At 45.4% G+C, this 27,909-nt stretch overlaps 1 protein-coding gene across 2 annotated transcripts in view; it reads left to right on the top strand.

Annotated features, from left to right (window-relative positions):
• Positions 1-26,236, top strand: part of cdh23 (cadherin-related 23) — a gene marked incomplete at both ends in the record, with an annotated part of 313,884 nt that extends 287,648 nt beyond the window's left edge. The window contains 17 exons of one of the 2 annotated variants that reach the window (XM_083774573.1): positions 1,707-1,884; positions 2,535-2,746; positions 3,645-3,839; positions 4,794-4,907; positions 6,459-6,588; positions 7,096-7,368; positions 8,681-8,842; positions 9,519-9,775; positions 16,785-16,882; positions 17,620-17,740; positions 18,316-18,395; positions 18,523-18,563; positions 18,836-18,896; positions 19,586-19,715; positions 21,932-22,051; positions 22,972-23,082; positions 25,880-26,236. In XM_083774573.1, the coding sequence (XP_083630699.1) occupies positions 1,707-1,884; positions 2,535-2,746; positions 3,645-3,839; positions 4,794-4,907; positions 6,459-6,588; positions 7,096-7,368; positions 8,681-8,842; positions 9,519-9,775; positions 16,785-16,882; positions 17,620-17,740; positions 18,316-18,395; positions 18,523-18,563; positions 18,836-18,896; positions 19,586-19,715; positions 21,932-22,051; positions 22,972-23,082; positions 25,880-26,236 (2,640 nt within the window). The remainder of the gene's footprint in view (positions 1-1,706; positions 1,885-2,534; positions 2,747-3,644; positions 3,840-4,793; positions 4,908-6,458; positions 6,589-7,095; positions 7,369-8,680; positions 8,843-9,518; positions 9,776-16,784; positions 16,883-17,619; positions 17,741-18,315; positions 18,396-18,522; positions 18,564-18,835; positions 18,897-19,585; positions 19,716-21,931; positions 22,052-22,971; positions 23,083-25,879) is intronic. The other variant, XM_083774574.1, reaches the window with a different exon arrangement.
• Positions 26,237-27,909: the final 1,673 nt, after the last annotated feature.

Raw genomic sequence — 27,909 nt, 5'->3', positions numbered from 1 at the left:
TGCTTGACCTGCTAACACTCTGAGGGTTTGTTTGGACATGTCTGAGGCTGAAGTCATTCTCTTTTAGAAGGGACAATTTACACGTCATTTAGGCTGTACAGCCTAAATTAGCATGGGACGTCCCATGCAGGGAATATGACAGCACTGACTGTGGTTCATAAAACGGCAAGCTCTATAGTCTATATGCTTAGATGATTTTGATTTATATTGGGATAAATTTGCGCGACTGTAAGGACGAAACGGAAGCGGGGAGGAGGATTTGTAATCCGCAGCACGGGTGACCCGCGGCACGCTAGGTCGGACTAACGGGAGGTCTGACTTAAGGGCAGTCCCCCAGCAACGTGAGACTGTAGGTTTCTGACTTAAGGGCAGTCCCCCCGTCGAGCAACGTGAGACTGTAGGTTTCTGACTTAAGGGCAGTCCCCCCGTCGAGCAACGTGAGACTGTAGGTTTCTGACTTAAGGGCAGTCCCCCTTTAGAGCAACGTGAGACTGTAGGTTTCTGACTTAAGGGCAGTCCCCCCGTCGAGCAACGTGAGACTGTAGGTTTCTGACTTAAGGGCAGTCCCCCTGTAGAGCAACGTGAGACTGTAGGTTTCTGACTTAAGGGCAGTCCCCCAGCAACGTGAGACTGTAGGTTTCTGACTTAAGGGCAGTCCCCCAGTCGAGCAACGTGAGACTGTAGGTTTCTGACTTAAGGGCAGTCCCCCCGTCGAGCAACGTGAGACTGTAGGTTTCTGACTTAAGGGCAGTCCCCCAGTCGAGCAACGTGAGACTGTAGGTTTCTGACTTAAGGGCAGTCCCCCCGTCGAGCAACGTGAGACTGTAGGTTTCTGACTTAAGGGCAGTCCCCCCGTCGAGCAACGTGAGACTGTAGGTTTCTGACTTAAGGGCAGTCCCCCTTTAGAGCAACGTGAGACTGTAGGTTTCTGACTTAAGGGCAGTCCCCCTGTAGAGCAACGTGAGACTGTAGGTTTCTGACTTAAGGGCAGTCCCCCCGTCGAGCAACGTGAGACTGTAGGTTTCTGACTTAAGGGCAGTCCCCCTGTAGAGCAACGTGAGACTGTAGGTTTCTGACTTAAGGGCAGTCCCCCAGCAACGTGAGACTGTAGGTTTCTGACTTAAGGGCAGTCCCCCAGTCGAGCAACGTGAGACTGTAGGTTTCTGACTTAAGGGCAGTCCCCCCGTCGAGCAACGTGAGACTGTAGGTTTCTGACTTAAGGGCAGTCCCCCAGTCGAGCAACGTGAGACTGTAGGTTTCTGACTTAAGGGCAGTCCCCCCGTCGAGCAACGTGAGACTGTAGGTTTCTGACTTAAGGGCAGTCCCCCAGTCGAGCAACGTGAGACTGTAGGTTTCTGACTTAAGGGCAGTCCCCCAGTCGAGCAACGTGAGACTGTAGGTTTCTGACTTAAGGGCAGTCCCCCCGTCGAGCAACGTGAGACTGTAGGTTTCTGACTTAAGGGCAGTCCCCCCGTCGAGCAACGTGAGACTGTAGGTTTCTGACTTAAGGGCAGTCCCCCTGTAGAGCAACGTGAGGCTGTAGGTGTTGGAGGCAGTGCTGTGATGGAGGTCTGACTTAAGGGCAGTCCCCCCATCGAGCAACGTGAGACTGTAGGTGTTGGAGGCAGTGCTGTGATGGACCTGTGTGTCTTGTCAGGTGTTGGTGACAGTCCCGTTATTGTGACGAACCTGTGTGTCTCTGTCAGGTGTTGGTGACAGTGCTGGACGTGAATGACTTCCGTCCACGTTTCGCCGAGAGAGTGTTCAGCACCAGCGTGTTCGAGAACGAGCCTGGCGGCTCGTCTGTGATCACGCTGACCGCGACCGACCTGGACGAGGGCGAGAACGGACTGATGGTCTACAGCATGCAAGGCCCTGGAGCAGGTACGAACAGCACGCACGCACACACACACACACACACACACACACACACACACACACACACACACACACACACACACACACACACACACACACACACACACACACACACACACACACCCACACACACCCACACATACACTGGCCAATAAGTACATGAATCTTGCCTCCTCTAGTCTAAACAGTAAAACACTGACTGGAACTTGGCTGTCCACAACAATGGGTATCCTACTATCACAATAGAGGACAATACAAAAATATATATATAAACGCACACAGAGACACACTGACACACACACACACACACACACACATAGTTTTGGTACTTTTCATGTCAAGGACCCCCAGAATGATGTCTAATTGGCCGCGGACCCCCATCTGAAAATACTTTGTTCCGGGGACAACATGTTTATTTGAGTTATAAACATTAGCTGTGGAAAAAATACATACTGTATATTGAAATATTTGCGTCACATTTCCACAATTTTTCAAGCTACAAGCTCTACAAGCTCGTAGAGTGCCACTCTATGAGCTTGTTAATCTGCTATTTTTCAATAGCTAAAGAATAAAATAATGGTTAATGTGGTTAAGTGACGCAGATACGCTTCAGGTCTAATCCTGTGCGCTGTCTGTCTGTCTGTCTCTGTGTCCAGATGCCTTCTCTCTGGATCCAGACACGGGGCTGATACGCTCCCTGCGTCTGCTTCAGTCCTTTGAGAGTTTCAACCTGACCATAGTGGCCACGGACCAGGGCCGGCCCCCGCTGTGGGGCACGGCCACCCTGCACATCACCGTCATCGACGTCAATGACAACAGACCCATGTTCATCCGGCCCACCAATGGAACCATCATGCATATCTTGGAGGTATCTGTGTGTTTGTATACAGTATGTGTATGAATAGGCTAGACTAGAGGGTATGCACATGCAAAATTAGTGGCAATGTGAGTTTAACGACGTTTGACGTCTTTAATACAATCAGATAGGACTTTTCTGTTTGGATGTATGGGTTGTCAAGGCCAGAAAGTCGTTTTTTTTGCCACTCAGTATGGCGTTCCCGCGTTCCTGGTATGATGATGATGTCATACCCTCTATACACTGGTTGGTAACCTTTTCCATCAGAAATTGTAATGTTTTTATAATAGCCCATTTAGACCTGAGGCTGAAAAACTTAAATTCTTCGTTATTATTTTTAAAATAAAATCATGTTGCTACATTGCAACATCTAAAATGACAGATGCTTTCCTGGATTGAAAGGATTGAAAGGTATGAAACAATATGTGTAGGCTTTCCAGTGTCCAAATGTTTAGCATTTTTGTTTCTATATTTTGACTTGCATTAAAATGAAAGCATTGTATTGGATGTTCTTTTTTAATAAGTCTGTTATTAGAGATTGGAAAGGAGTCTTCCAGTAACGGGCAGGTTGGAGGTTGGCTCATTGGAGATAAGCAATCATCTTTTTTTATAGACACATTACTGGTAGACGATCAGACAGATGTGTGAAGTTTAAATGTCATTTTTTTGGGTACAGGCTTTAGTTTAGAGTTTAGACATAGCCTACTATTCGTCCGACTGTCATTAGACCGACAACCTACCTCAAAACCTAACCCTAACCACAAGCATGGGAGCGCAGCGCATGTTCAACCGCATGTCCGACCGCATGTCCGACCGTTGTTTCCGCATGTCGGTCCGTTGGTGTGTCTAATCTGCATGTGCATCCCCAATTTCTTTTATGTGGACATGCCGTGTTGTTGTGTGTTTTAAGGAGCAGCCTCCTGGCCTGCTGGTGTACGAGGTGTTTGCTACAGACGGTGATGAAGGCCTGAATGGAGAGGTGCGCTACGCCTTCCTCCAGACCGGAGCGGGGAACAAGGACTGGGAGAGCTTCCGCGTGGACGCCCTGACGGGAGTCATCACCACCGCTGTGAAACTGGACAGAGAGAAACACGCCCTGCTCAGCGTGAGTCGTGCAAGCCGCGTGCGTGCGTGCGTGCGTGCGTGCGTGCGTGCGCGCATGCGTGTGTGTTCGTGTCTCTTCTGTGTGCGTGGATGAGTAAATGTGTGTCTGGGTTCGTCTGTGTATGCTTAGGCAATAAGATATCCAAAATATCATATTGCGATGTATTCCCATTTAGTTATAAATAATCCCACCCGTGTGAAGTGAGGGGCGCTCTTATCATCGTACATCATCATGATGTAAAATAGACACTATGCCTAGTTGCTCAGACTCTATGACATAAAATTATCCATTCATTGCCTGGAATTTGATGTTTGTGTAGGACAAAGTGTAAATAACAATACATTCAATATCAGCTTAATGTCTATTTAAATTGAAAACAGACTAAAGTTTAAGCTCAGCGCGTACCAATGCAACAACTTGCAAGAAATTGCAGTGGTCTGGACTGACTTAGACCGGTGCCATTTGGGGATAATGGTTGCAAGTAGCAGTAGCAGTACATTTACATTTACTCAAGTGCTGTACTTAAGTAAAATGTCGAGGTATTTGTACCTCAGTATTTCCATCTCAGAGGCACAAATTGTACTTTTACTCCACTACATTTGTTTGTTGACAACTTTAGTTACTTTGTATATTTGTGATTATTATTTGCAAAACATACATTATCCCACTTTTATACCCTATATACATTTCCGCCATTTGAAAAAAGCTTTATAAGTGAGACATTCTGCACGATTAGTACTTTTCCTTTTGCTACTGTACATTTTGAAGCCAATACTTTTGTACTCCTCTGTCCCTCAGCTTATCATCGTGGCTTATGACCTGTCCTCTGTCCCTCAGCTTATCATCGTGGCTTATGACCTGTCCTCTGTCCCTCAGCTTATCATCGTGGCTTATGACCTGTCCTCTGTCCCTCAGCTTATCATCGTGGCTTATGACCTGTCCTCTGTCCCTCAGCTTATCATCGTGGCTTATGACCTTGGCCAGCCGGTGCCTTATGAGACCACTCAGCTCCTTCAAGTGGCGCTGACGGACATCGATGACAATGAGCCCGTTTTCCATAAACCTCCAGTAAGTATATATAGGAACGAGCACAGCGTCTATTGGTCATTGCAGGTTATTCTATCTATCTAAGTGGTTTTCAACCTTTTTCATATCAAGGCCCATTATTTATTCAACATTTGAGCCAGCCATTTGATGAGATTTAGCCTCTCAGACCCAAAACTAAAGAATATTTTCTTATCGTTGAATACGATTTTGTCCACAATTCCATGCTGTATTGATGTTGGTACCATTAGGAGAGACACACAGGCAAATGTTGATGGACTTCTTGTAAATACAGTAATGCAGATGTTTAACAATAATTTAACTCTTGAGAAGTTAAGCGTAAAAATTAAACCAGTTAATGATCTATAAGGGTCCATTTGGTTACAAACTCTCCATCTAGCTGGGGACAACCTGGAATCCCCTCAAGGACCACTGGTTGAAAACCACTGTTCTATCTTGTTATTATGTGCCCGTATATATCACCATAGTGAGTGAAAATGTGATGGTGCGAATAAGTGTGTGTGTGTGCGCGTGTCCGCGTGCGTGTAGCTGTCTCTACACACAGGCAGACGGGCAGATGGGGGGACGATTAGCATTTTCAAAGCCCTTTATTGTTCTTCTCGTTATTGTTCGTCCTTTCCTGCTTGTTCATAAACCTGATTGTCTGGGGGAAGCAGCCCAGTGGTAATGGCTCTGTCTCTGTGGCTACCAATCCATTTTCCAAGTGGCAGCATGCATGTGAAACGGTTTATGGTCGGCGATGCACAGATCTTTGATAAGCCTGCAAGCCTATGTATAATACTGTATCTGTCGTATACTGTATATTCTGGATGGAGGGAAGCTCACGTCCACTGATGCGCTGGTCTATCCACATTACCCTCTGCAATGCTTTATGCAGTGGTTTTCAACCAGTGGTCCAGGGACCACCAAAGGTCCTTGAAGCTGTTCCAGGTGGTCCCCAGTTAAATGATGGAGAGTTGGTAACCAAATAGACCTTTATAGATGTTTAACTCTTGAGTGTTAAATGCCATTAAACATCTGCATTACTTAATTCACAAGAAGTCGTAGAATAATTGTTATTTTGATCAACGTTTGCCTGTTCCCTCTCCTAATGGTACCACATCAATACAGCATTGCACAAAATCGTATCCAACGACAACAAAATATTCTTTAGTTTTGTGTCTGAGAGGCTACAGTACATGTCATCAAACGGTGATCCGTGGCTCAAATGCTGAATAAATAATGAGCCATGATATGAAAATGGTTGAAAATCACTGCCTTATGGGTACATAAGGCTGCGCTTTTGTTTCTTGTATGGGATACATTTAAAACACCAATTCTACACATTAGCACTTACAGTATAATTATAATAATGTCTTGAGGCATTTATACTTTATTGTTTTGCACGGGAAGCACACCACCTATCACTTTGCGTCCATCTTTTATACATTCCCTTCAGTCTGACTGTGTGTGTGTGTGTGTGTGTGTGTGTGTGTGTGTGTGTGTGTGTGTGTGTGTGTGTGTGTGTGTGTGTGTGTGTGTGTGTGCGTGTGTGTGCGCGTGTGTGCGTCCCAGCGCGGCAGTATGTCGTATCAGGTGCTGTGGGTGCCTGAGCACTCTCCTCCAGGGACCATCGTGGGGAACGTGACTGGAGCCGTGGATGCGGACGAGGGTGCCAACGCCGTGGTCTATTACTTTATGGCAGGTGGGTGGACGGAGGAGGGGTCTCTCTCAGGCCTCATACACACACATCAAACGCATTGTCTGTGTTTAATGGCCGCCACAATGCAATTCCAATGGGAGTCACATGGTTTGACCAAACATTTGTGTTTGATGGCTACATGTGTTTTGCCCATCAAACGCCCATGACGACTTGGTTTCCCCAATGGAAATATCCCCCAAAAAACGGGGTCGTATTATAATCGGGGAACTAGACTATTTGACATTCAATGTTATTTTTCCACAATTGGGGGTCATCAGTGTCATCTTATATTCGGGACAATACAGGCTTTTACTTAACTCACTCTGCACGACCTTCATCAGGTATCCCAATGGGTCCTTGACATGAAATTGTTTGAAAACCACTGACATAGAAACATATATGGTTTTTCTGAAAACTGTCATGATTTAGAATAGAAGACATTTTGTAGAATCTGGTCCCATGTCTAAATGGGTTCAGTAAAACAATTGAGTACTTTTTCCACCACTGCAGCAGGGAACAGCGAGGGGAACTTTGGCCTGAGCCCCTCCGGCGTGCTGAAGGTCAAGAAGGACCTGGACCGCGAGGACATCCCCGTCTACTCCATCGTGGTCAAGGCCTCCAGCAACAGGAACTGGACTCCTCCCAGAGGGGGTCAGAGGGCGTCGCAGCGGGCCAGAGCCGCCCTGGACCCGGCCAATGACCCCACCCTGCAGGAAGTCCGCATCTTCCTGGAAGACATTAACGACCAGCCCCCGCGCTTCACCAAGGACGAGTACACTGCAGGTATGCCATTGTTTAGACTACTGAGAGAGAGAGAGAGAGAGAGAGAGAGAGAGGGGGGGGGGGGTGAGAGGGGGGGGTTCTCTCTCTCTCTCATTCTCGTAATGCAGAATGTCCCATTTCAAGTTTTCTATGTATAAAGACTGTTTGAAAATAGCAGATCTACAAGTTCACAATTGTGAGCTTGTACATTTGCTGAAAGGCATTTTCACCTGAGTTTGTATTGGTCTCAGTTAAATATGGGCACCCGTGTTGTGCTCCAGAATGGTTGTTTCCTGTGATTAGAACTTTTCAGTTTATTGGAATTAACCTGGAGAATGTTGATGATGATTTTCAGTTGACAATTGAGTTGGTTGTGTTCTGCTGTATTGCTGTGATGGGTTTTTACTCCTCATGTATGGCCTTTTTTACCTGTATAGGTTTGGCCACTTCACTCTCCTCGTGACTAATTTGGTATACTGTTCATGTTGTCACATGGTTACAGGTTCACTTGAAATGAAATAAAGCGTAGGTTTACTTATGTAAACCTGGTTTTATGAATGAAAAGTGAACCTGTAACCCTTCTTTGTCACTCGGCGGTGAAGGCTGGCCCTGTCATCGTCAGACAAGAGGAAGAGTGTGTGGGTGTGACGTCGCACCCACGGGTGTGATTAATTTGGTATAATGCTCCTGATCCGAGGGTTATTGTCACATGGTTACAGGTTCACTTTTCATTCATAAAACCGGGTTTACATACGTAAACCTACGTTCTACGACCTCCAGAGGCATATGCACTGAATTTCCCCCTGCACATTCGCAAAGGGGAATACTATGAAATAGAACCTGTATAATTCTGTGACACCTGATGTATAAGTGTAAAGATCCCTGCACATTTGTGTATTACGTCCTTGCAGACTGGATCCCGAAATTCGCTCCGATATTTGGGCCCGAAAACACAGCAGTCTGTAAACACCTTCACATTTAGACCATGAGGACGCATCTGTCACCTTATAGCTTTTAACCACTTTAACCCTTATTTTAAACTTTAGCTGTTGAAAAATAGCAGATCTACGAGCCTATAGATCTGCTATTTTTTTTAAATCGTGAAAATGTGTTGCAAATCTTTGAATGTTATGATCTTTCACTGTGAATGTTTTGAACTCCTATATTTGCTTCAGGGGGGGTCCCTGGAACAACATATTTTCAGATGGGGTTCGGTGGCCAATTTCATATCATTTTGGGGGTCCTTGACATGAAATAGTTTGAGAAACACTGACATTAAGTAGAATCTGATCTCAGGTCTTAATGGGTTGGCTGTTTCTTCTGGCTGTTTCAGGAGTGGCAGCGGATGCCAAGGTGGGCTCAGACCTGATCCAGGTGAAGGCTGTCGATCACGACATAGGCAACAACAGTGTGGTCCGATACGGCATCATGTCGATCCGCTACATCAAAGTGCAGTCCAACGATACCGAAGTTGTGGATAACATTTTCATCATAGGTGAGCTGCCCGTCGCACATACGTGCTATGGAATTCTGAATCTTTATCATCGTCTTTTTCACACCATGGCTCTGCAGGAGCCTAGCCGTCAATAAGAGCATTTGTTACTTTCTTTCAGTCTTTATTGATAGTTGCATTTTAGCGCTGGATATACTCAAATGTACTGTAGGCCTACATTAGATTTTGTTTGTGTAAAGGCAGTGGTATAACTTTACTTTTTGCTTTTTTCTCATCTTCAGACCTAATTAGTGAAATCAAATGGAATGACATCCTGTGTGTTCTTAAACCCACTGAGCCTTTTTCAGGCTATTTAATGTCTAAAATACGTCTAAATGGCCGTCTAAAATGGGTTATAAATGGTCTAACAATCTAGGCTTAGATTAGAAAGATTATCTGCGATTACCGTTTTCCATCTAAGAAAAAGATATAATCTCTTGGACCAAATGGACCCTGATGGGTCCATTTTGGTTCCATTTGTGTACTCTCAGATTTAAATTAACATCGATTTCACAATATAAATTAGGTTCCCAGAGATAGAAATGCCATTAAATGAGAGTCTGAGGCCTAATGCATGTCACACCAGGGTCACCAATTTGGGGGTTCTTGACATGAAAAAGTTTGAGAACCACTGTCCTATGCAACAGCTCCATTCCTGTGTGCCTTGTGCCATCCCCAGGCGAGACAGACGGTATCATCCGTACCTACGATCTGTTCACGGCATACGACCCGGGCTTCTTCCTGGTGGAGGTGTACGTGCAGGACGAGGCGCACCACATCGACATCACCACGGTGAGGATCTACATCCTGCGGGACGACCAGCGGGTCAAGATCGTGATCAACGAGATCCCAGAGAACGTGCGCCTCTTCCAGGACGAGTTCATCAAGCTGCTGTCCAACATTACCGGAGCCATCGTCAACACGGATGACTTACAGGTGAGGTGGACTGTGGCTGCTGCTTGGAGAGTTTCCAAGTTCTAGTGCATTTTTTATTGAAGTTTCACTCTGAAACGGGAAGCTGTGTGTTTCTGAACCAATCAGAACGTCCGCATCCCTTCAGGGTATGGGACGTAGCTCTGCTACATGCGTCTGCGCGACACGTGAGTTGAGCTTGTTTGTTTACATCAGGGGTTCTCAATAAAAAAAATATATATTTTTTTTAACTATTTGGGGACCCCCCAAAATAATTTGGCAACCCCCGAGGGGTCGCGACCCACGGGTTGAGAACCCCTGGTTTACATGACACAGACAGACGCATAGCAAAGCTTGTGGTTTATTTCTAACCGATAATGTTTTCAGATACATATTTTAGCGTGATGATTACGTTTAACAAGTAATGCACTGTCTGGATGTCATCTTGAATGAGTTTGAAAACAGAATAGTTCTGTAATCAAAACCAGCTCTGTTGGAGGAACAGGTGAATGAAATCAAGCTTCATTTTTATTCGACATCACACAGCACGTTTTCATTCAAAGGAAGTAATTATATGGACTTTTGATATAAAAAATACACAAAGATGGAAACTTTCCCATTGTTTTGGCATACCGGTAGATAGACTGTTAGGTATGCCCATATGATGACGGATATGCTCTGAAAGTGTGGAAAAACGTATTTTTCATTTCCCTATGTCTTTCAGTGTATTTTAAGTCCAGTGGTGGAAAAAAAAATACTCGATTGTTTTACTAGTAAAAGCATCAATACTGCAATATAGAAATACTCTGTTACAAGTGAAAGTCTGTTTGAATTGACTTGAGTAAAAGTACTAAAGTATTGGCATCAAAATGTACTTAAAGTACCAAGATTAGAAAGTAGCCTACCGGTATTCGTTATGCAGAATGTCTCATTTCAAGTTTTCAAATGTATACAAATATTTTGAAAATAGCAGATCTACAAGCTCGATGCCTCGCATCGCGACACATTGTGAGCTTGTAGATCTGCTATTTTCAAATGGCCGAAATGTATATAGCACTGAAGTGTTTAATGTATGTTTTGTAATAATAATCAAAATCTGCTACTATAACGTTTTTAAATAATTGTAGTGGAGTAAAAGTACAACATTTGGATCCGAGATGCAGTGGAGTAGAAGTATTGGAAATTGGAAATACTCAAGTAAAGTAGAAATACCTCAAAATTGTATGTAAGTACAGTACTTAAGTAAATGTACTTACAGTAGTTACTTTCTACCACTGGATAGAAACAATAGCAAGCGATGAGACGCAACCAGATCCTTTTCTTGGTTGAATCCTGCAGTGCAACCTAAACGCGTGTACCATTTATAAGTTGGACCGTGCCTCACTGAGGAAGCATGTTGAACACTGGATTCATTTAATTAAGTGTCTTCCCTTTGCGGGGGGAAAAAAACATTGTCTCCTGTGTCATTTGGTTGATCTGCTTGACCTCAACCACTGACACCCACTGACACACACAGGTCTTAACCCATTCAGGCCTGAATGGGTTAACTGTCTCTGGGCTGTCAGTTAGAGAGACAGCCTAGAGACAGTTAACTGTCTCTGGGCTGTCAGTTAGAGAGACAGCCTAGAGACAGTTAACCCATTCAGGCCTGAATGGGTTAATAAAGGCGCGGGTTAATTGGGTGTTAATGAGCCTGTTGTCCCAACAGGCTGCCACTTACTTGCTTGACCTCTCTTAATCTCTTTTTTATATTTTGAATAGCGTGGCCGTGTGCGTGCGTGCGTGCGTATCCAGAGCTAAACCGTTGGACGACCTATGATGGTAAATTCCTTGTACACGCTGTCATCAGGCCGAAGGCATCTCCAGGTGGAGCGAAATGCCTTCACGACCTACGACGTACGTCGCGACGTATATTTTTCCGTCGCAACGTATATTTGAGTACGTCCTGGCGTAAATATCAATTCGTCCCGGCAGAACGGACTCGTCGCGGCTATATCTACCCGTTTGCGACCTAGTAGTTTGACTATTATTTTACGTCGCGACAGAACGGGACACGTCACGGCTATATCTACCCTTCTCGACGTAAAAGGTAATTCGTTGTGGCGTGTGTGGACTCGTCGCAACAGAACGGAACTCGTCGCGGCTATATCTACCCGTTTGCGACGTAGCCTAATAGGTTGACTTTGTTATATGCCCGGTGCGCGGTGCCCTGCGCGGTGCCCTGCGCTGCCCTACGCCCACCGCGTGCACCTTGCCGGTCCGCCCTGCGCCCTGTGGCCTGGCACGTGTGCACGTGTGCCAGGCACCTTGCCGGTCCGTGGAGCCCTTCGCCGTCCCCAGGCGACCCTGCGTTCCAGAGCTGTCACCCATGCCCACCGAAAATAGCTGATCTACCAGCTCCTATACGGGATGGCCCGACCCGCGTCTGTGGACCCCTGGGGATCACGGTAGTCCACGGGGGTCCGTCTGTGTGTGTGTGTGTGTGTGTGTGTGTGTGTGTGTGTGTGTGTGTGTGTGTGTGTGTGTGTGTGTGTGTGTGTGTGTGTGTGTGTGTGTGTGTGTGTGTGTGTGTGTGTGTGTGTGTGTGTGTGTTCTGCGCAGCCCCGTGCGCCTTGTGGATCAGAGCGCACGGGGGTTAATGATAATACCCCCGGGCGGTACGGGTCCCCGTGGACCCTTGGGGATCAAGGGGGGCCACGGGTGTCCACGTTTGCGGAGACGCTGCCTTCATATTAGCCTATACTTTAATAACAATAAGCAGCTGATCTACAATTGACAATTTGACATGTCATTGCGTCGTATTCTGTCTGTCTTTCACGCACGCACGCAGACATGTCACAGACCACCACATAACCATATTTGTATGGCCATATCGTTTATAGGCCTTATAGCTGAATAGCGCCGGCCGTCGGGGGTTCATTTGGTTCCACTTCCAACCGTCCCATTATGGTCAACACTTATGATATGCTATTGCATTCTTCCAACTAAAGATTTAAATATTAATCTGGCAGCTCCGAAAATAGCAGAAGATGTAATGCAGTAAATGACATGGCACGGACTGGCTCAGAAAATCTCCCTGCATCATTATAAACCAGGCCTATACTGAATGTAGGCAATTGAATTCCATTACGTTTGTTTCAATCAACTGAACTAGACCAATAAAATAGTAGGCTAGTATTTATGTTTTTCGTTAATAATAATACTGCTAATTATTATTGAACGGTAAGTACGCTGGTATGTACGCTATGGTACACTATAAGCTTGTATATCTGTTTATTTTAAGCATGCCGCCGCATTCTGTCAGAATCTCGTGTGTGTGTGTGTGTGTGTGTGTGTGTGTGTGTGTGTGTGTGTGTGTGTGTGTGTGTGTGTGTGTGTGTGTGTGTGTGTGTGTGTGTGTGTGTGTGTGTGTGTGTGTGTGTGTGTGTGTGTGTGTGTGTCGCACGCGTGCGTGCGTGCGAACTTCATGACAGTGGTGCAGCATTACATTGTATTTTGATTTGAAATAAATAATGATGAATAGATGTCTATACTGTTGCTTGTGTGTGTGTGTTATGCTATAGGGTTAGCTGGAACACACGCCCTGTATGATCTGTGGTGCGCATCTACAAGCTCCAAGTGTTGCGTCCACATGCAGCGCGTTGTGAGCTTGCAGATCGTCGGTGCCCCACTATAGAGAGATGGTAGGGTAGTGCCCAAGCCTATTCGTATTCCTATATGATCTGTGGCTATATTAAAGGCCTTTTATATGTGATCTCACATAATGTGCGAGTCAGAGCTAACGTTACTCAATCATCATTTGCCGACTGATTTATATCACAGCACAGCGTGTGCTGAGAGAGAGAGAGAGAGAGAGAGAGAGAGAGAGTGAGAGAGAGAGAGAGAGAGAGAGAGAGAGAGGGGGGGGGGGGTGCTCCGTTTATTGGCTCTATATAGGCCGTGCGAGACAGGATTATTTTAAATAAATATGTCTCTGTCTCTGCGTCTCTAGAGCTATAACATATTGTGATGTGTGCAGCAGAGGAGGAGCTCAGTGATTGATGAGCAGAGACGCACTGATTGACGGCAGTGAATTCAGGTGGTGGACGCCAGTATAAAAGGGACACTTGGGTGTTTGTACAGGTCGGAGCATACGTCTTGCGGCACGGCACTCTGGGGACGGGAGGGGCCGTTCGCTGGTTTTAGTCCAGCCGACAGCGAAGACAGACAGCGAGGGGAAGTTAGCTTTGAATGAAGCAGGAGGGGAGACTACACTTACGGTCTCCATAGACAGGGCTGGGCAAGTAGCAGGGTGATCGGCCGCCTCGCTCCGCGACCTACGATGACAGCTGACCAAGTTTAAAGAGACTGTATTGTCAGCGCGGCACGCCGGCCAGCTAAGCATCCCCTGGGGAGTTGGACGGCGTCACAGCTCAGACCCTGGGGGGTCCCGCCCTGGCGGCTAGTTAAGTACATGACCAAACACTGTTGTATTATGTCACTATGTGTACATGTAAATAGGCTGGTATTTTATAGAGTGGTTTTATCATTAAGTGCTGTGCATATATGAAATGTCCTGTTATAGTTTATTACCTTTTTGCCTCATTCTATTATTGTTGTGCTTTAATAAAGATTGCTCTGTTATATATTTAAATCCCTTGTCTGTGGTCCGTCCAGGTTCTGACATAGCTACAATTTATAGCAAACATAGGAAACCCACTTTTATTACAAGCACACATGTGTGCTATATGTTATAGCTGTGCTGTGATATAAATCAGTCGGCAAATGATGATTGAGTAACGTTAGCTCTGACTCGCACATTATGTGAGATCACATATAAAAGGCCTTTAATATAGCCACAGATCATATAGGAATACGAATAGGCTTGGGCACTACCCTACCATCTCTCTATAGTGGGGCACCGACGATCTGCAAGCTCACAACGCGCTGCATGTGGACGCAACACTTGGAGCTTGTATGCGCACCACAGATCATACAGGGCGTGTGTTCCAGCTAACCCTATAGCATAACACACACACACAAGCAACAGTATAGACATCTATTCATCATTATTTATTTCAAATCAAAATACAATGTAATGCTGCACCACTGTCATGAAGTTCGCACGCACGCACGCGTGCGACACACACACACACACACACACACACACACACACACACACACACACACACACACACACACACACACACACACACACACACACACACACGAGATTCTGACAGAATGCGGCGGCATGCTTAAAATAAACAGATATACAAGCTTATAGTGTACCATAGCGTACATACCAGCGTACTTACCGTTCAATAATAATTAGCAGTATTATTATTAACGAAAAACATAAATACTAGCCTACTATTTTATTGGTCTAGTTCAGTTGATTGAAACAAACGTAATGGAATTCAATTGCCTACATTCAGTATAGGCCTGGTTTATAATGATGCAGGGAGATTTTCTGAGCCAGTCCGTGCCATGTCATTTACTGCATTACATCTTCTGCTATTTTCGGAGCTGCCAGATTAATATTTAAATCTTTAGTTGGAAGAATGCAATAGCATATCATAAGTGTTGACCATAATGGGACGGTTGGAAGTGGAACCAAATGAACCCCCGACGGCCGGCGCTATTCAGCTATAAGGCCTATAAACGATATGGCCATACAAATATGGTTATGTGGTGGTCTGTGACATGTCTGCGTGCGTGCGTGAAAGACAGACAGAATACGACGCAATGACATGTCAAATTGTCAATTGTAGATCAGCTGCTTATTGTTATTAAAGTATAGGCTAATATGAAGGCAGCGTCTCCGCAAACGTGGACACCCGTGGGCCGTGGCCCCCCTTGATCCCCAAGGGTCCACGGGGACCCGTACCGCCCGGGGGTATTATCATTAACCCCCGTGCGCTCTGATCCACAAGGCGCACGGGGCTGCGCAGAACACACACACACACACACACACACACACACACACACACACACACACACACACACACACACACACACACACACACACACACACACACACACACACACACACACACACACACAGACGGACCCCCGTGGACTACCGTGATCCCCAGGGGTCCACAGACGCGGGTCGGGCCATCCCGTATAGGAGCTGGTAGATCAGCTATTTTCGGTGGGCATGGGTGACAGCTCTGGAACGCAGGGTCGCCTGGGGACGGCGAAGGGCTCCACGGACCGGCAAGGTGCCTGGCACACGTGCACACGTGCCAGGCCACAGGGCGCAGGGCGGACCGGCAAGGTGCACGCGGTGGGCGTAGGGCAGCGCAGGGCACCGCGCAGGGCACCGCGCACCGGGCATATAACAAAGTCAACCTATTAGGCTACGTCGCAAACGGGTAGATATAGCCGCGACGAGTTCCGTTCTGTTGCGACGAGTCCACACACGCCACAACGAATTACCTTTTACGTCGAGAAGGGTAGATATAGCCGTGACGTGTCCCGTTCTGTCGCGACGTAAAATAATAGTCAAACTACTAGGTCGCAAACGGGTAGATATAGCCGCGACGAGTCCGTTCTGCCGGGACGAATTGATATTTACGCCAGGACGTACTCAAATATACGTTGCGACGGAAAAATATACGTCGCGACGTACGTCGTAGGTCGTGAAGGCATTTCGCTGTCTCTCGGCATAGCTCGTAGGATATTTTTCAACGTTAACACGGAATGGAAGTCAATGCTGGGGCTCGGATTGGGCTGAAAAACCTTTGCGTCAAACATACATTACGTGCCATATTTGGAGTCATATGTCACATACCGTATTATGTGGTATACACGCCATAGATGACTGACTGCAGGCTAGCCACATCAAGTCTAAGATCCACATGGGAGCCATGCGGTTTCTAAGTGGAAGTTGTTGTTGTTTTTTTTAACTGCGTGTCTCTGCAAGGGGCTAGCCGTCTGTGTGGCTTTCTGTCTATCCCAGTTCCACATTTCCACGTGGATCAATTGAAACCCAACTGATTAATTTTTCCTTTCTTTCTTTCTTTCTTCCTTTTCTTCTTTCCTTTAGTTCCACGTGGACAAGAAGGGGAGGGTGAATTTCTCGCAGACGGACGTGCTGATCCATGTGGTTGACAAGCAGACGGACCGCATCATGGACGTTGAAAAGTATACACACATTTGAGTTTCTCTACAGCAGTGGCCAAGGACCCCCATAAGAGAAGATTTTTACGGCTCTAGCAGTGATTCTCCACCATTTAAATTTCAAGGACCCCCAGTTTGACATGCATTAGTCTACAGACTCCCATTTAATGGCATTTTCATCTCTGGGACCCCAATTTATTTTGTCAAATCAATGTTAATTTAACTCTGAGAGTGTACAAATTGCTAGGGTCCATTTGGTTCCATTTGTACACTCAGTTACAGACCCATAATGGTCCATTTGGTTCCAAACTATCATTTAGCTGAGGACCCCCTGGAACTCCCTCAAGTTCGGTTCGGTACATGCTTGGTCCCGAGGTTCGGGAGCGTAAAATGAAACCAAATGGCCCCGTAAGGGTCCATTTGGTTTAATTTTACGCTCTCAAGAGTTAACCCATTTAGGACTGAGGCCGATTCTAAAAACGGCTTCTAAATACGGACCGAGTTTTCTGACAAAACTTCAAATTTGTATTCAAAAATTTCAAAAATGTTATGTTTCTATACTGTATATAGCAACAACAAGAACGCCAAAAGGGGTTCCCGTCCTGAAGGGGTAAAACACCAAAAGGGGCTCCCATCTTATCTAGAATGGGTATAGGGTTACCAAATCTCCATCATTTAGCTGGGGATGTACCGCCTGGCACCCCCCCCTCAAGGACCACTATGTCGTCCATGACGTGACGTGTATATGTTTTTTCCGGCAGGGTAATCCAGATGATCGATGAGAATCAGGAGCAGCTCAGGAACCTCTTCAGGAACTACAACGTCATGGACGTCCAGCCTGCCGTCAGTGGCAAAGTGCCCGAGGATCCGTCCACGCTGCAGGTCTGTGTGTAGCGCCGAGGGCCTGCGTTTTGTTATCCCGCCAGCCAGGCCAAATAAAGCAAGCAAGGGGGATTATTTTTTCGCCCCCGTTTTGTTTGCAGCATCTGTCTGTCTGGCTAATCTCGCAAACCCCTGCACCGATCACACATATTGTGTAAATATTTAACGGGATTAGCCCGTTTGCCCGGGACCCAAACGAGTGAAACTATACGATCTACAAGCACACAACGTGGCGCGAAGTGAACTTTATAGATCGTATATTTTTGTTACTTAATTATATTTTTATTCATGGGATTTCTTAGATTTGTTTGTTTTAAAATGTATGCATTCTTTTACCTTTTTTAAATTTGAAAAACAAAATCTTTTTTATATATATTTTTTTTAAATGTAGCAAAAACAAATGGTGTTTTTACTCTGGTCGTGGCCCATAAAAATGGTTCTGTGACACCACAAATGGGTGATGACTAGATGGACTACCACAAGGCCTTGCAGATATGCATTGCACAGAGTGCACCTTCCTACTGATATCTTATCTTTAGGTAAGCTAAAGCTCCATGCTCTCTCTCTCTTCTCAGATGGTCATAATTATCCTGGCCGTGCTGCTGTGCTTGGCTGGTATATTGTTTGCCCTGATGAACTGGCATTATCGCAGAGTGTAAGACTCTTCATTTTCAATAATACCACACGTCATTCTGTAACGTAGCCTCAATAATTGTATTATATGTTTAATTTATTTTGTGAGCAGTCGTGTATCACTTCATGACTTCTGTTTCCTGTGGCAGGCACAAGCGGAAGCTGAAGGCGATTGTGGCTGGGTCTACAGGTAAGAGCTGGGCAACAATGAAGGGTACATTCACTTCCAGCAGTTAACAGTGAGATGTGGCAAGATGTCTAGGGCTGTATTTCTATTTTCTAACGGTGTGGCAACCCAGGGGAGAATAGGTACAGATTCACAATAAAATAAGAGGCTCAGAGTCAGCTTCAACAAACTTAAATTGTCTTTTATTTAAAGTGTCCGGGAAAGGGGAAAAAGGGGTGGCTGTTTCTCCTGGTTTGCCACACAACGGGTCTATCTGTCTGTCCTCTGCCATTCAGGGAACCAGGGCCTCATGGACATCCTAGATATGCCCAACACCAACAAGTACTCCTTTGAGGGGTGAGCTTACATTTTTGCCTCATTCATTGTGGGTGTTTATTTGTTTATTTCTATCATTTAGTTCTGCTGTTATGCAAGGAGATATTTATTTTGTGCACATACAGTATTGGTCAGTAGTGTTACATTTAACTCGCAACAGGCTATATGGTGTATTGTGATGGTTTGTTTATGGTCTCATGTTTTGTTTCCTCTATATTTAACCTATGGAACATTTGTGTTTAAGTTCACCTTAACTTTTGTTGTGGATTTCACCTGGACCTACAGTCTGTAGCTTGAGATTTCATATCCATGGTATGGGGTTCTATTTCACCACACCCAGTACTGCACGAATACGATTAATTGGAAAAGGATTGTGATCTAGAATCAGACTCCTATGCGATCTCATTACTTAATTTGAGTAAGAATCGTGCAGCATTAGTTGGCTGTCCAGTTCATTTTAGCTACACTTATGTTAAGAGAGTAATGTTCAGCAACAGACTAAAGTCAATATTTTCATGTAAAAAAAAAAGAGAATCGTGATCTCAATTCTTGTGGGGGAAATTTAGATTCACATTTGATCAAGAATCGTGCAGCACTACTACATTCCAATCCATATGATAGGTTTGGTAAGTGAGTCTCAATGGCAGCTATAGGGTGTATAATATATATATATATATATAATATATATATGCGTCTCTGTGTGTGCGCAGAGCTAACCCGGTGTGGCTGGACCCGTTCTGCCGCAACCTGGAGCTGGCTGCCCAGGCCGACCATGAGGACGACCTGCCTGAGAACCTGAGTGAGATCACAGACCTGTGGAACAGCCCGGCACGCACTCACGTCAGTACCGCTGCACCTGGAACTAAACATTTTGAGATGGGGGATCTGCGTGTGGGTCCTTGACAGGAAAAGTTTGAGAACTACTGATATAAACATAGGTTTTCCTGAAAACTGTCATGATTTAGAAGACTTTTGTAGAATCTGGTCTCAGTCCTAAATTGTCACGGGTTTGGCCTCTCAGTCACCCCAATATTTACAATTTACAATTTACAATTTAGGCATTTAGCAGACGCTCTTAATCCAGAGCGACTTACATTTAAGCAAGAACAAAGCATGGGAATACATCACATAAAAAGCATTTATCATGAAACATGCGTAAGCTAAGAAAGTAACAGTGGAATATTTATATAGTGAAACTATACATACACTATACATATAAACTATACATCTTTACTACTATGCTATATATGTGTACTATGGCGTGCTATGACTACATACAATACAATTACAGTGCTGTCTACATAACATGCTATAAGTCTGTATCAAATGCTATATAATCCAACAGAAATGCTATCTAAGGGTTTAGGGTAAGTGCTAAGGGCCATGATGGAGTCTGAAAAGGTGGGTTTTCAGGCTACGGCGGAAGATTGGGAGTGATGCTGCAGTTCTGACTGCAATGGGAAGTGCATTCCACAGTTTTGGAGCCAGAAGGGAGAAGAGTTTGGGACGTGTGGAGCGTTGTCCCGGCGTTTTTAGTGAGGGTACTTCCAGCTTCCCTGCGTTGGCTGATCTGAGTGCGCGGGAGGGTTTGTAGGGTTCAATCATACTTGTAAGATATGGGGGAGCCATACCTTTGGTTGCTTTGAATGCCAGCATCAGAGTTTTGTATTCTGTGCGGGCAGCGACCGGGAGCCAGTGGAGGGAGCGGAGCAGGGGGGAGACATGTGAGAATTTTGGCTGGTTGAAGACCAAGCGAGCTGCTGCATTTTGGATCAGCTGGAGAGGCTTAAGTGCACATGCTGGTAGGCCAGTAAGGAGGGAGTTACAGTAGTCGAGTTTTGATAAGACTGTTGTCTGGATTAGGAGCTGGGCTGATTCCTGGGTGAGGAACGGTCTAATTCGTCGTATGTTATAGAGTGTGAACCTACAGGATCGAGTGACAGCTGTGATGTGAGGTTTGAACGAGAGCTGACTGTCCAGGACAACACCAAGATTCCTGGCTGTTGGGACAGACGTTACCAGGGCGTTGTCTACGGAAATAGTTAGCTCCCGCATAGGGCAGGACTTAGCTGGGAAGAAGAGAAGCTCAGTCTTGTCTGGGTTCAGCTTGAGATGGTTGGAGGACATCCACTGTGAGATGTCAGCCAGGCATGCAGTGATGCGCTCTTCCACCTGAGTGGTAGAGGGGGGGAAGGATAGGAACAGTTGTGTGTCATCGGCGTAGCAGTGATAGGATATATTGTGGGCAGAGATGATAGTGCCAAGGGATTTAGTGTACAGTGAGAAAAGGAGGGGACCAAGTACAGATCCCTGTGGGACCCCAGTTTGGAGGGTTCGGGGGGATGATAACAGACCTTTCCAGGAAACCTGGTAGGTCCGGTCGGTGAGGTAGGAGGAGAACCACTTTAGTGCCGTTCCACCGATGCCTAGCTCCGCTAGGGTGTCTAGGAGCAGCTGGTGGTTCACTGTGTCAAATGCTGCTGATAGGTCTAGGAGAATCAGTACTGCAGAGTGGGAAGCAGCTTGGGCAGCATGTAGTGCTTCTGTGACTGCCAGCAGGGCAGTTTCTGTGGAGTGGGCCTTCTTGAATCCGGACTGGTTGGGATCCAGCAGGTTGTTCTGTGAGAGATGGAGAGAGAGCTGTTTGGAGACGACACGTTCAATGGTTTTAGAAATAAATGAAAGGAGTGATACCGGTCTGTAGTTCTTGACATCTGAAGGGTCAAGGGTTGGTTTTTTGAGGAGTGGTGTTACTCTGGCTGACTTGAGGGCAGATGGGACGCAGCCTGAGGTTACTGAGGTGTTGATGATGGAGGTGATGAAGGGGAGCAGATCAGGTGCGATGGTTTGGAAGATTGGAGACGGGACAGGGTCAAGAGGGCAGGTGGTGGGTATATCATTGCATTTTGGTGTGTGTGTGTGTGTGTGTTTGTGCGTGCGTGTGTGCGTGTGTGCGTGCGTGCGTGCGTGCGTGCGTGCGTGCGTGCGTGCGCGCATGCGAGCGTGCGTGCGTTCGTGCGTAGATGTTCCATTGATTGTGTGTGTGTTATTTACAGGGGACATTTGGCAGGGAGCCTCAAGCTAAGCCTGAGGATGACCGCTATTTGAGAGCAGCCATTCAGGAGTATGACAACATCGCCAAGTTGGGTCAGATCATGAGGGAGGGGCCTATTAAGGTGAGAGACTACTTTATCCAGGGGTATAAACTCATGCATGCATACAGCCCATCTTACCCTGATTAAGTGTAATTGAAATGTTGAAATGGTCATGCATTATTTTTATTGCATGTAAACCCGCAGTTTATTTGGAAATGTAGCCTGCTGTAGTCTAATTTATTTCAGGTACTTGTGCAAATGTGTAAATATGTAGCTGTAAGACATCAACTTCACCATATCTGATGTTTTACGGTAAACCCAGATTATGTTATCTCACAAATTCTATATGGATGTACTGTAACAAAAACACATTTCTATTACATCTAATATAATCTGATTATTCCCAGTAATCAGGGTATTTACCTGGCTATGCAAGTGGAATCTTTCTTGTGCAAAATCTAATGACTGTCAAACTGCGGTCAAATTCACAGATGTGAGCAAAATGCTGGTGTAATTTCAGGCGACAGTGTTTTTGAGGCTATACAAATGGCTGACCAGCCGTTTGCACAATACAGCGATCAAAGCTAAACGCAGCACTTGGTTTTGGTCGCAATTAACCCTCCATTTTGCCTGCGCGAACCTGCATGTAAATGTAAATGTCACTGAAATTCAAACTCAAATGTAAGTTTTCCATCATTCTGTCCATTTTTCACAAAATATACAGTATGGGAAACAATGTCAGATGGATGATCCTTCCAACTTATCCACTATGTCATGAAAGTGGGAAATCTGCTATTTTCAGCAAGTGTAAAATCAGCCATTACGATGGCATCAAGGCCCGCCAAAATACATTTTAGTCGACTAAATCAACTGTAGATTTAGTCTTATGACAAAACATTCCAGGTGACTAAAATGTGACTAAAACGAAATGAAAACTATTCAAGAGACCAATCTAAATTGGCTGTCAATAATCAACACTGCATAACTGCCGTCCTCGTCAGGGCTCCCTGCTCAAGGTGGTCCTGGATGACTACCTGAGGTTGAAAAAGCTCTTTGCAGAAAGACTGGTCACCAAATCCACCAGCATGGGAGACCACTCATCCATGACCGAGGTGGGCTTTCACTAGAGAGGCAGGACTTCTTCACCTGCTGCTGTGTGCTGTTCCAGTTTCTCGCCACTGGAGGGCAATCTTATTTCACACTTTTTCCCCCCCCTCTGCAGCTTGATGTGCAATTCTCTTTTCTTCTTGGGCATTGCTGGCTTTAAACTATGGTGGCCTGGAAGTGCAGAACATTATAACGTTCACTAAACCAATTACAGCATCACAGAAAAAACTGTTTAGTCAAACTGAAAACACTCAATGCAAGACCAACATAATAGTGTTGCATACAGCCTTAAAGGGATTGTGACATTAAAAAAAAGGTTTTGGATTTTTTTTTTAGGTTTTCTAATCTCAATTGCACCCAAAAAACATGAACTTTTAACATTCAGTAGATTGTCTGTGATCTGGGGTTTTCTGGCTCAAACAGGTGCTCTGATTTTCCTGCTGTTTGTGATGTAAGATCCTGCAAATCCCATATATGTCAATGGGATTTGCCATGTCACTGTTTTCACTGTTTTGCCTGTTTTCATTGTAGCTCAAAAGGCTTCCAACCCCCAAAGAAAACTTCAGACCACAGAAAATCCACTGAATGTTCAAAGTTCAGGTTTTTTGGGTGTAATTGAGGTCATAAAACCTAAAAGAAAAAAGAAAAATAAATGAAAATGAATGTCATAAAACCTTTAATAATAATAATGGAGAAAGAAATAGGATTTGATGATTATGCGTGCCCACATAAACACGCCACCTCTTCCAGTTCCCCTTTCTCTCTGTCTGTCTGTCTGTCTCTGTCTCTGTCTCTGTCTCTGTCTCTGTCTCTGTCTCTGTCTCTGTCTCTGTCTCTGTCTCTGTCTCTGTCTCTGTCTCTCTCTCTCTCTCTCTCTCTCTCTCTCTCTCTCTCTTCCTCCCTCCCTCCCATTTAAACTGTAGTAGTTTTCTCATTATGATGTCATAAGATGTCCTGTAATACCCTTCATGTGGCTTCCATCCAGTAGTAACCATAACACAAACATCAACAGACAGGTAATAGTTATAATATGATATTATACACAGTTTTAAACCGAAAACATTCCTTCTGGTCTGTTTGTCGCTGGTCTGTTTGTTGGTAATGCTGCCACTAAGACACTTAGTAATGTTTTCGTTCAGGACATGATGTGGAAAGTGTCCGTTTTGTCATCTCAGCAGTTCCATGGTGTTAAAATAGCATGCGTGCTTCTTTCCCCGTGTTTCTTCTTCTCCAATCCATTTCCTTCCATTTTTGTAGTCATCACAGAGTTCGTATCTTGTACGGCTGTGAGGTTTGTAGTCCTTGATTTTGCATGGTTGCTGCTGCAGTGATCTCTCAAGTCTTCTATCGTTTCGATCTGCTTCACAAAAAGTCCTTCACACTGAAGTCGAACACAATATCTTTATTGTATTATAAATGTTTCACTCCATTTAGGCAGATGATCTTAATCCAGAGCAATTTACAGTAAGCAAGAACAACACACGGTAATACATCAAATACGGTACCCTGGTACATCATCGTACCAGGGTCATAATGTTCTATAGACCTAGATACTCAAATAGGCCTAATTGAATACACACACAAAAAGTAATACAATATTCTATTTTATAGTGACGAATATTTCTACAGTATATCTACTCTTTCCGTTTTCTGAAATGTTGTGTTTTCTGATTTGCTTAATATCCTTTTGGGGATTTACCAATTTGTTTAGTGAAAGGCTAAGTTTTGCTCTTCCTGACCACAGTGTGCATCAGACCTGGGTCAAATCGCATTGTGAACAGTTCTATTGTGAGTAGCTGATGCCCCTTGCATCTACAATTGTGACATACTGCATACTGTAGATTCTACAGTATACAGTATGTCACCATTGTGTGACTGATTATCAGCAGAAACTATAAGTGAGAATTCAGGTATAAAATATAGTTTATCTGTGATTGTCAACTTACTTTACATCTGAACTATTATTTTCTATAGGGAAGAAAGTGTTCAACTACTATTTGAGCCAGGTGTGACCCCCACAGCCTAATTTATACACTGACATGTTCTTGTTGGCAAGCAACATCGTCATGCAATGGAGTATAAATTAACATTTTGTGCCCATGGATTCAGAATAGAGATGTAGAGTGCCCAGCGTTTTTTGGACGATTCAAAAAATATATATATTTGTATTTTGGCACTACACTGGGTACATAATACAGATGTCTGGAGACGTCCTGGGCATGATTAACCAGTGGTGGACAAAGTACTCAACCCTATACTTCTTGGGTCAATGAATAGATACTTCTGGTCAAATATTACTCAAAGTTGCTCAGTCAACTTTGAACTTGACTTAAAAAAATACAAAATAAAATAAAGCCATGCTACACTACGTAAAAAAACATACACATATTTACAAAAGTACAAATTAGGATGTACTACATTTTCTTTTTCATATCAAAGCATTGTTGTATTGAAAATTTGAAACTTTCCAAAGGGGGGGGGGGGGGGATCTATGGGAAATAGCGGATGAACAAGCTCAAAACATGGGAATACCCAATAAAGTAGGTCTACAGATGGAAAAAAAGAAAAGTACTTAAATGCATGCAGTACTGAAGTAAATGTCCACCACTGAGCTTAACCCACTGTAGACTCACTTGCTCTTCCGTCTGCACTTCTGGTTCACTTTGTTTCAGTGACTGTCACCTTCAGACTTGACTCTCTTCCCAGCTGTACTGCTCCTCAATACAGTATATTTATATAATACAGCATAACGTGTCCAGATCACCTGTGTCAAACACTAATTGAACTCCCCCATCCCGACAGCTGATCCAGAGTGACATGGACGAGGACGAGGACGAGCGCCTGGGGATGGGCGGCGGCGGGGGCCGCGGAACGCTTCGCTTCAAGCACAAGCTGCCCGTGGAGCTGAGGGGCCCCGACGGCGTGCACGTGGTCCACGGCAGCACGGGCACGCTCCTGAGCTCTGGCGACGTCAACAGCCTGCCGGAGGACGACCAACGGGCCCTGGGCCGCTCCCTGGAGGCGCTGGACGGCGGCGACGGCGGCCTGTACGGCGAGCGCAACGCTCGCACCGAGTCGGCCAAGTCCACGCCGATGCACCGCACCAAGGACGGAGGAGACGGCCTGCCACAGACGCCCCTGGAAATCACAGAGTTATGACTAGCCGAGGCCTCGCTGGTCTGAGAACAGTCACAGCTATAGTGTAGTGTCCGTGTGCTGCCCCCCCCCACACACACACTGATATCATGATATCATCCTTGTGGCCTGCTTTCAAACCCCACCGCAAAAGCAAACAAAGGCGGCCGTACTAGTAGTAGTAGGGATCCTTCTAACACAGCCTGGAAACCAATTCTGCCAGCTGACTCGGTATACCATGCTGGTCTGATCATTAGACTGCGGTGCGGATCCACACCTCCCAGGTTCGAATCGCTTCTGCTGCCGCCACTACATTTTCCAACAACCGCGACTTGTTTTTCGGTTTTTGGGGGGCCGTCTCTAGCGAACTTGAGCCACAAGAGACACCATGAGCGCGCCCAAGCACGCAAGTTGTCGTGTTGCCATGTTGCACGCGTGTTGCGAAGTTCGCTAGAGCTGTTTGAGTTGCAACCCGATAGGCACAGAATAGTAAATTTATAAACCCCCCCCCCCCCCCCCCCCCCCAAGGCAATGACAACACAGAGTAATATTTCCCACCACGGAGCAAAGCCGGGCAGTGCTGTCCTTCTGGAATAGAGGCACATCTAGCTGTCTCTCACTCAAGACGGCACGCCTCCATTTGCTTTTGCGGTGGGATTTGAATGCAGGTGTCCTTGTGCCGCCCCCCACACTGATATCCTTGATAGGGAGACATGGCTGGGGGGAGGGGGGGGGGAGTAGAAGTGGAGTGTGTGTAGTCTAGGAGGGAATCTCAAGAAGCAACCTCAACAAGTCAGTATGGGATGGTGTACCGTACAACTCATTGGTTGTCATACTTTCTATTTTCACAGAACTGTGAAAACGTACAAATGGTGTCAAATGGACCCTTGACGGGTTGTTCCATTTGTACGCTCTCAGTGTTGCCGACCTGTACGGGTCCATTCTGAACGCCCTCAAGGAACCGTGAGGCTCACACGGACAACTTAACTAACTAGTGGATTATAATGTTGACGATGGTGGTCTGAGGTTACGCATTTCAAGAGAATAGGTTCCTTAAAACAACCTCAAATGATGGAAAATCATAAACAGGCCCTTGTCTGCAATATAGACAAGATTACCCAGACTTCCGTAATGTTTGCGCAAATAACAAATGAGAGACTATCGCTCCCGATGGGAGAAGCGTGTTAAACCATAATCTAAAGACTGTATGATCCCATGCTCTTTTTAAGTCCTATACGTGGACTGCATACACTCACAAACACAAATGCACACACCCAAAAGACGAAGCTACATGCACTCAGACCAGCGAACGGCCGTCAATGTGACCATAGAAAATTACCCAATTCTTTATCATGTTTTTTTTTACCCATGTTTAACAGTTCAATCAGTGTTGATTGGGGTTGGGAGGGGTGGACGGACACACACACACACACACACACACACACACACACACACACACACACACACACACACACACACACACACACACACACACACACACACACACAGATCAGATAAATCAAGTTTAAATATAGACAAGAGCACTTTGATATGTCTCTCGGTAATGACCATGAGAGTATTCACCCTCCACGAGAATAGGGTGTTTTGCGTATTCAATTTGAATATCGTTTAGTGATGTCATTGCTGCTGAAGAGGAGACTTTGTTGGACGAAAAATAAATGGTACAAGAAAATAAA

Source organism: Protomyctophum parallelum (assembly GCF_964188405.1).
Source record: "Protomyctophum parallelum genome assembly, chromosome: 10".
In the NCBI taxonomy this organism is placed as follows: Eukaryota; Metazoa; Chordata; class Actinopteri; order Myctophiformes; family Myctophidae; genus Protomyctophum; species Protomyctophum parallelum.
The sequence above is the reverse complement of the archived record's forward strand: the minus strand, read 5'-3'. Positions and strand labels throughout refer to the sequence as shown.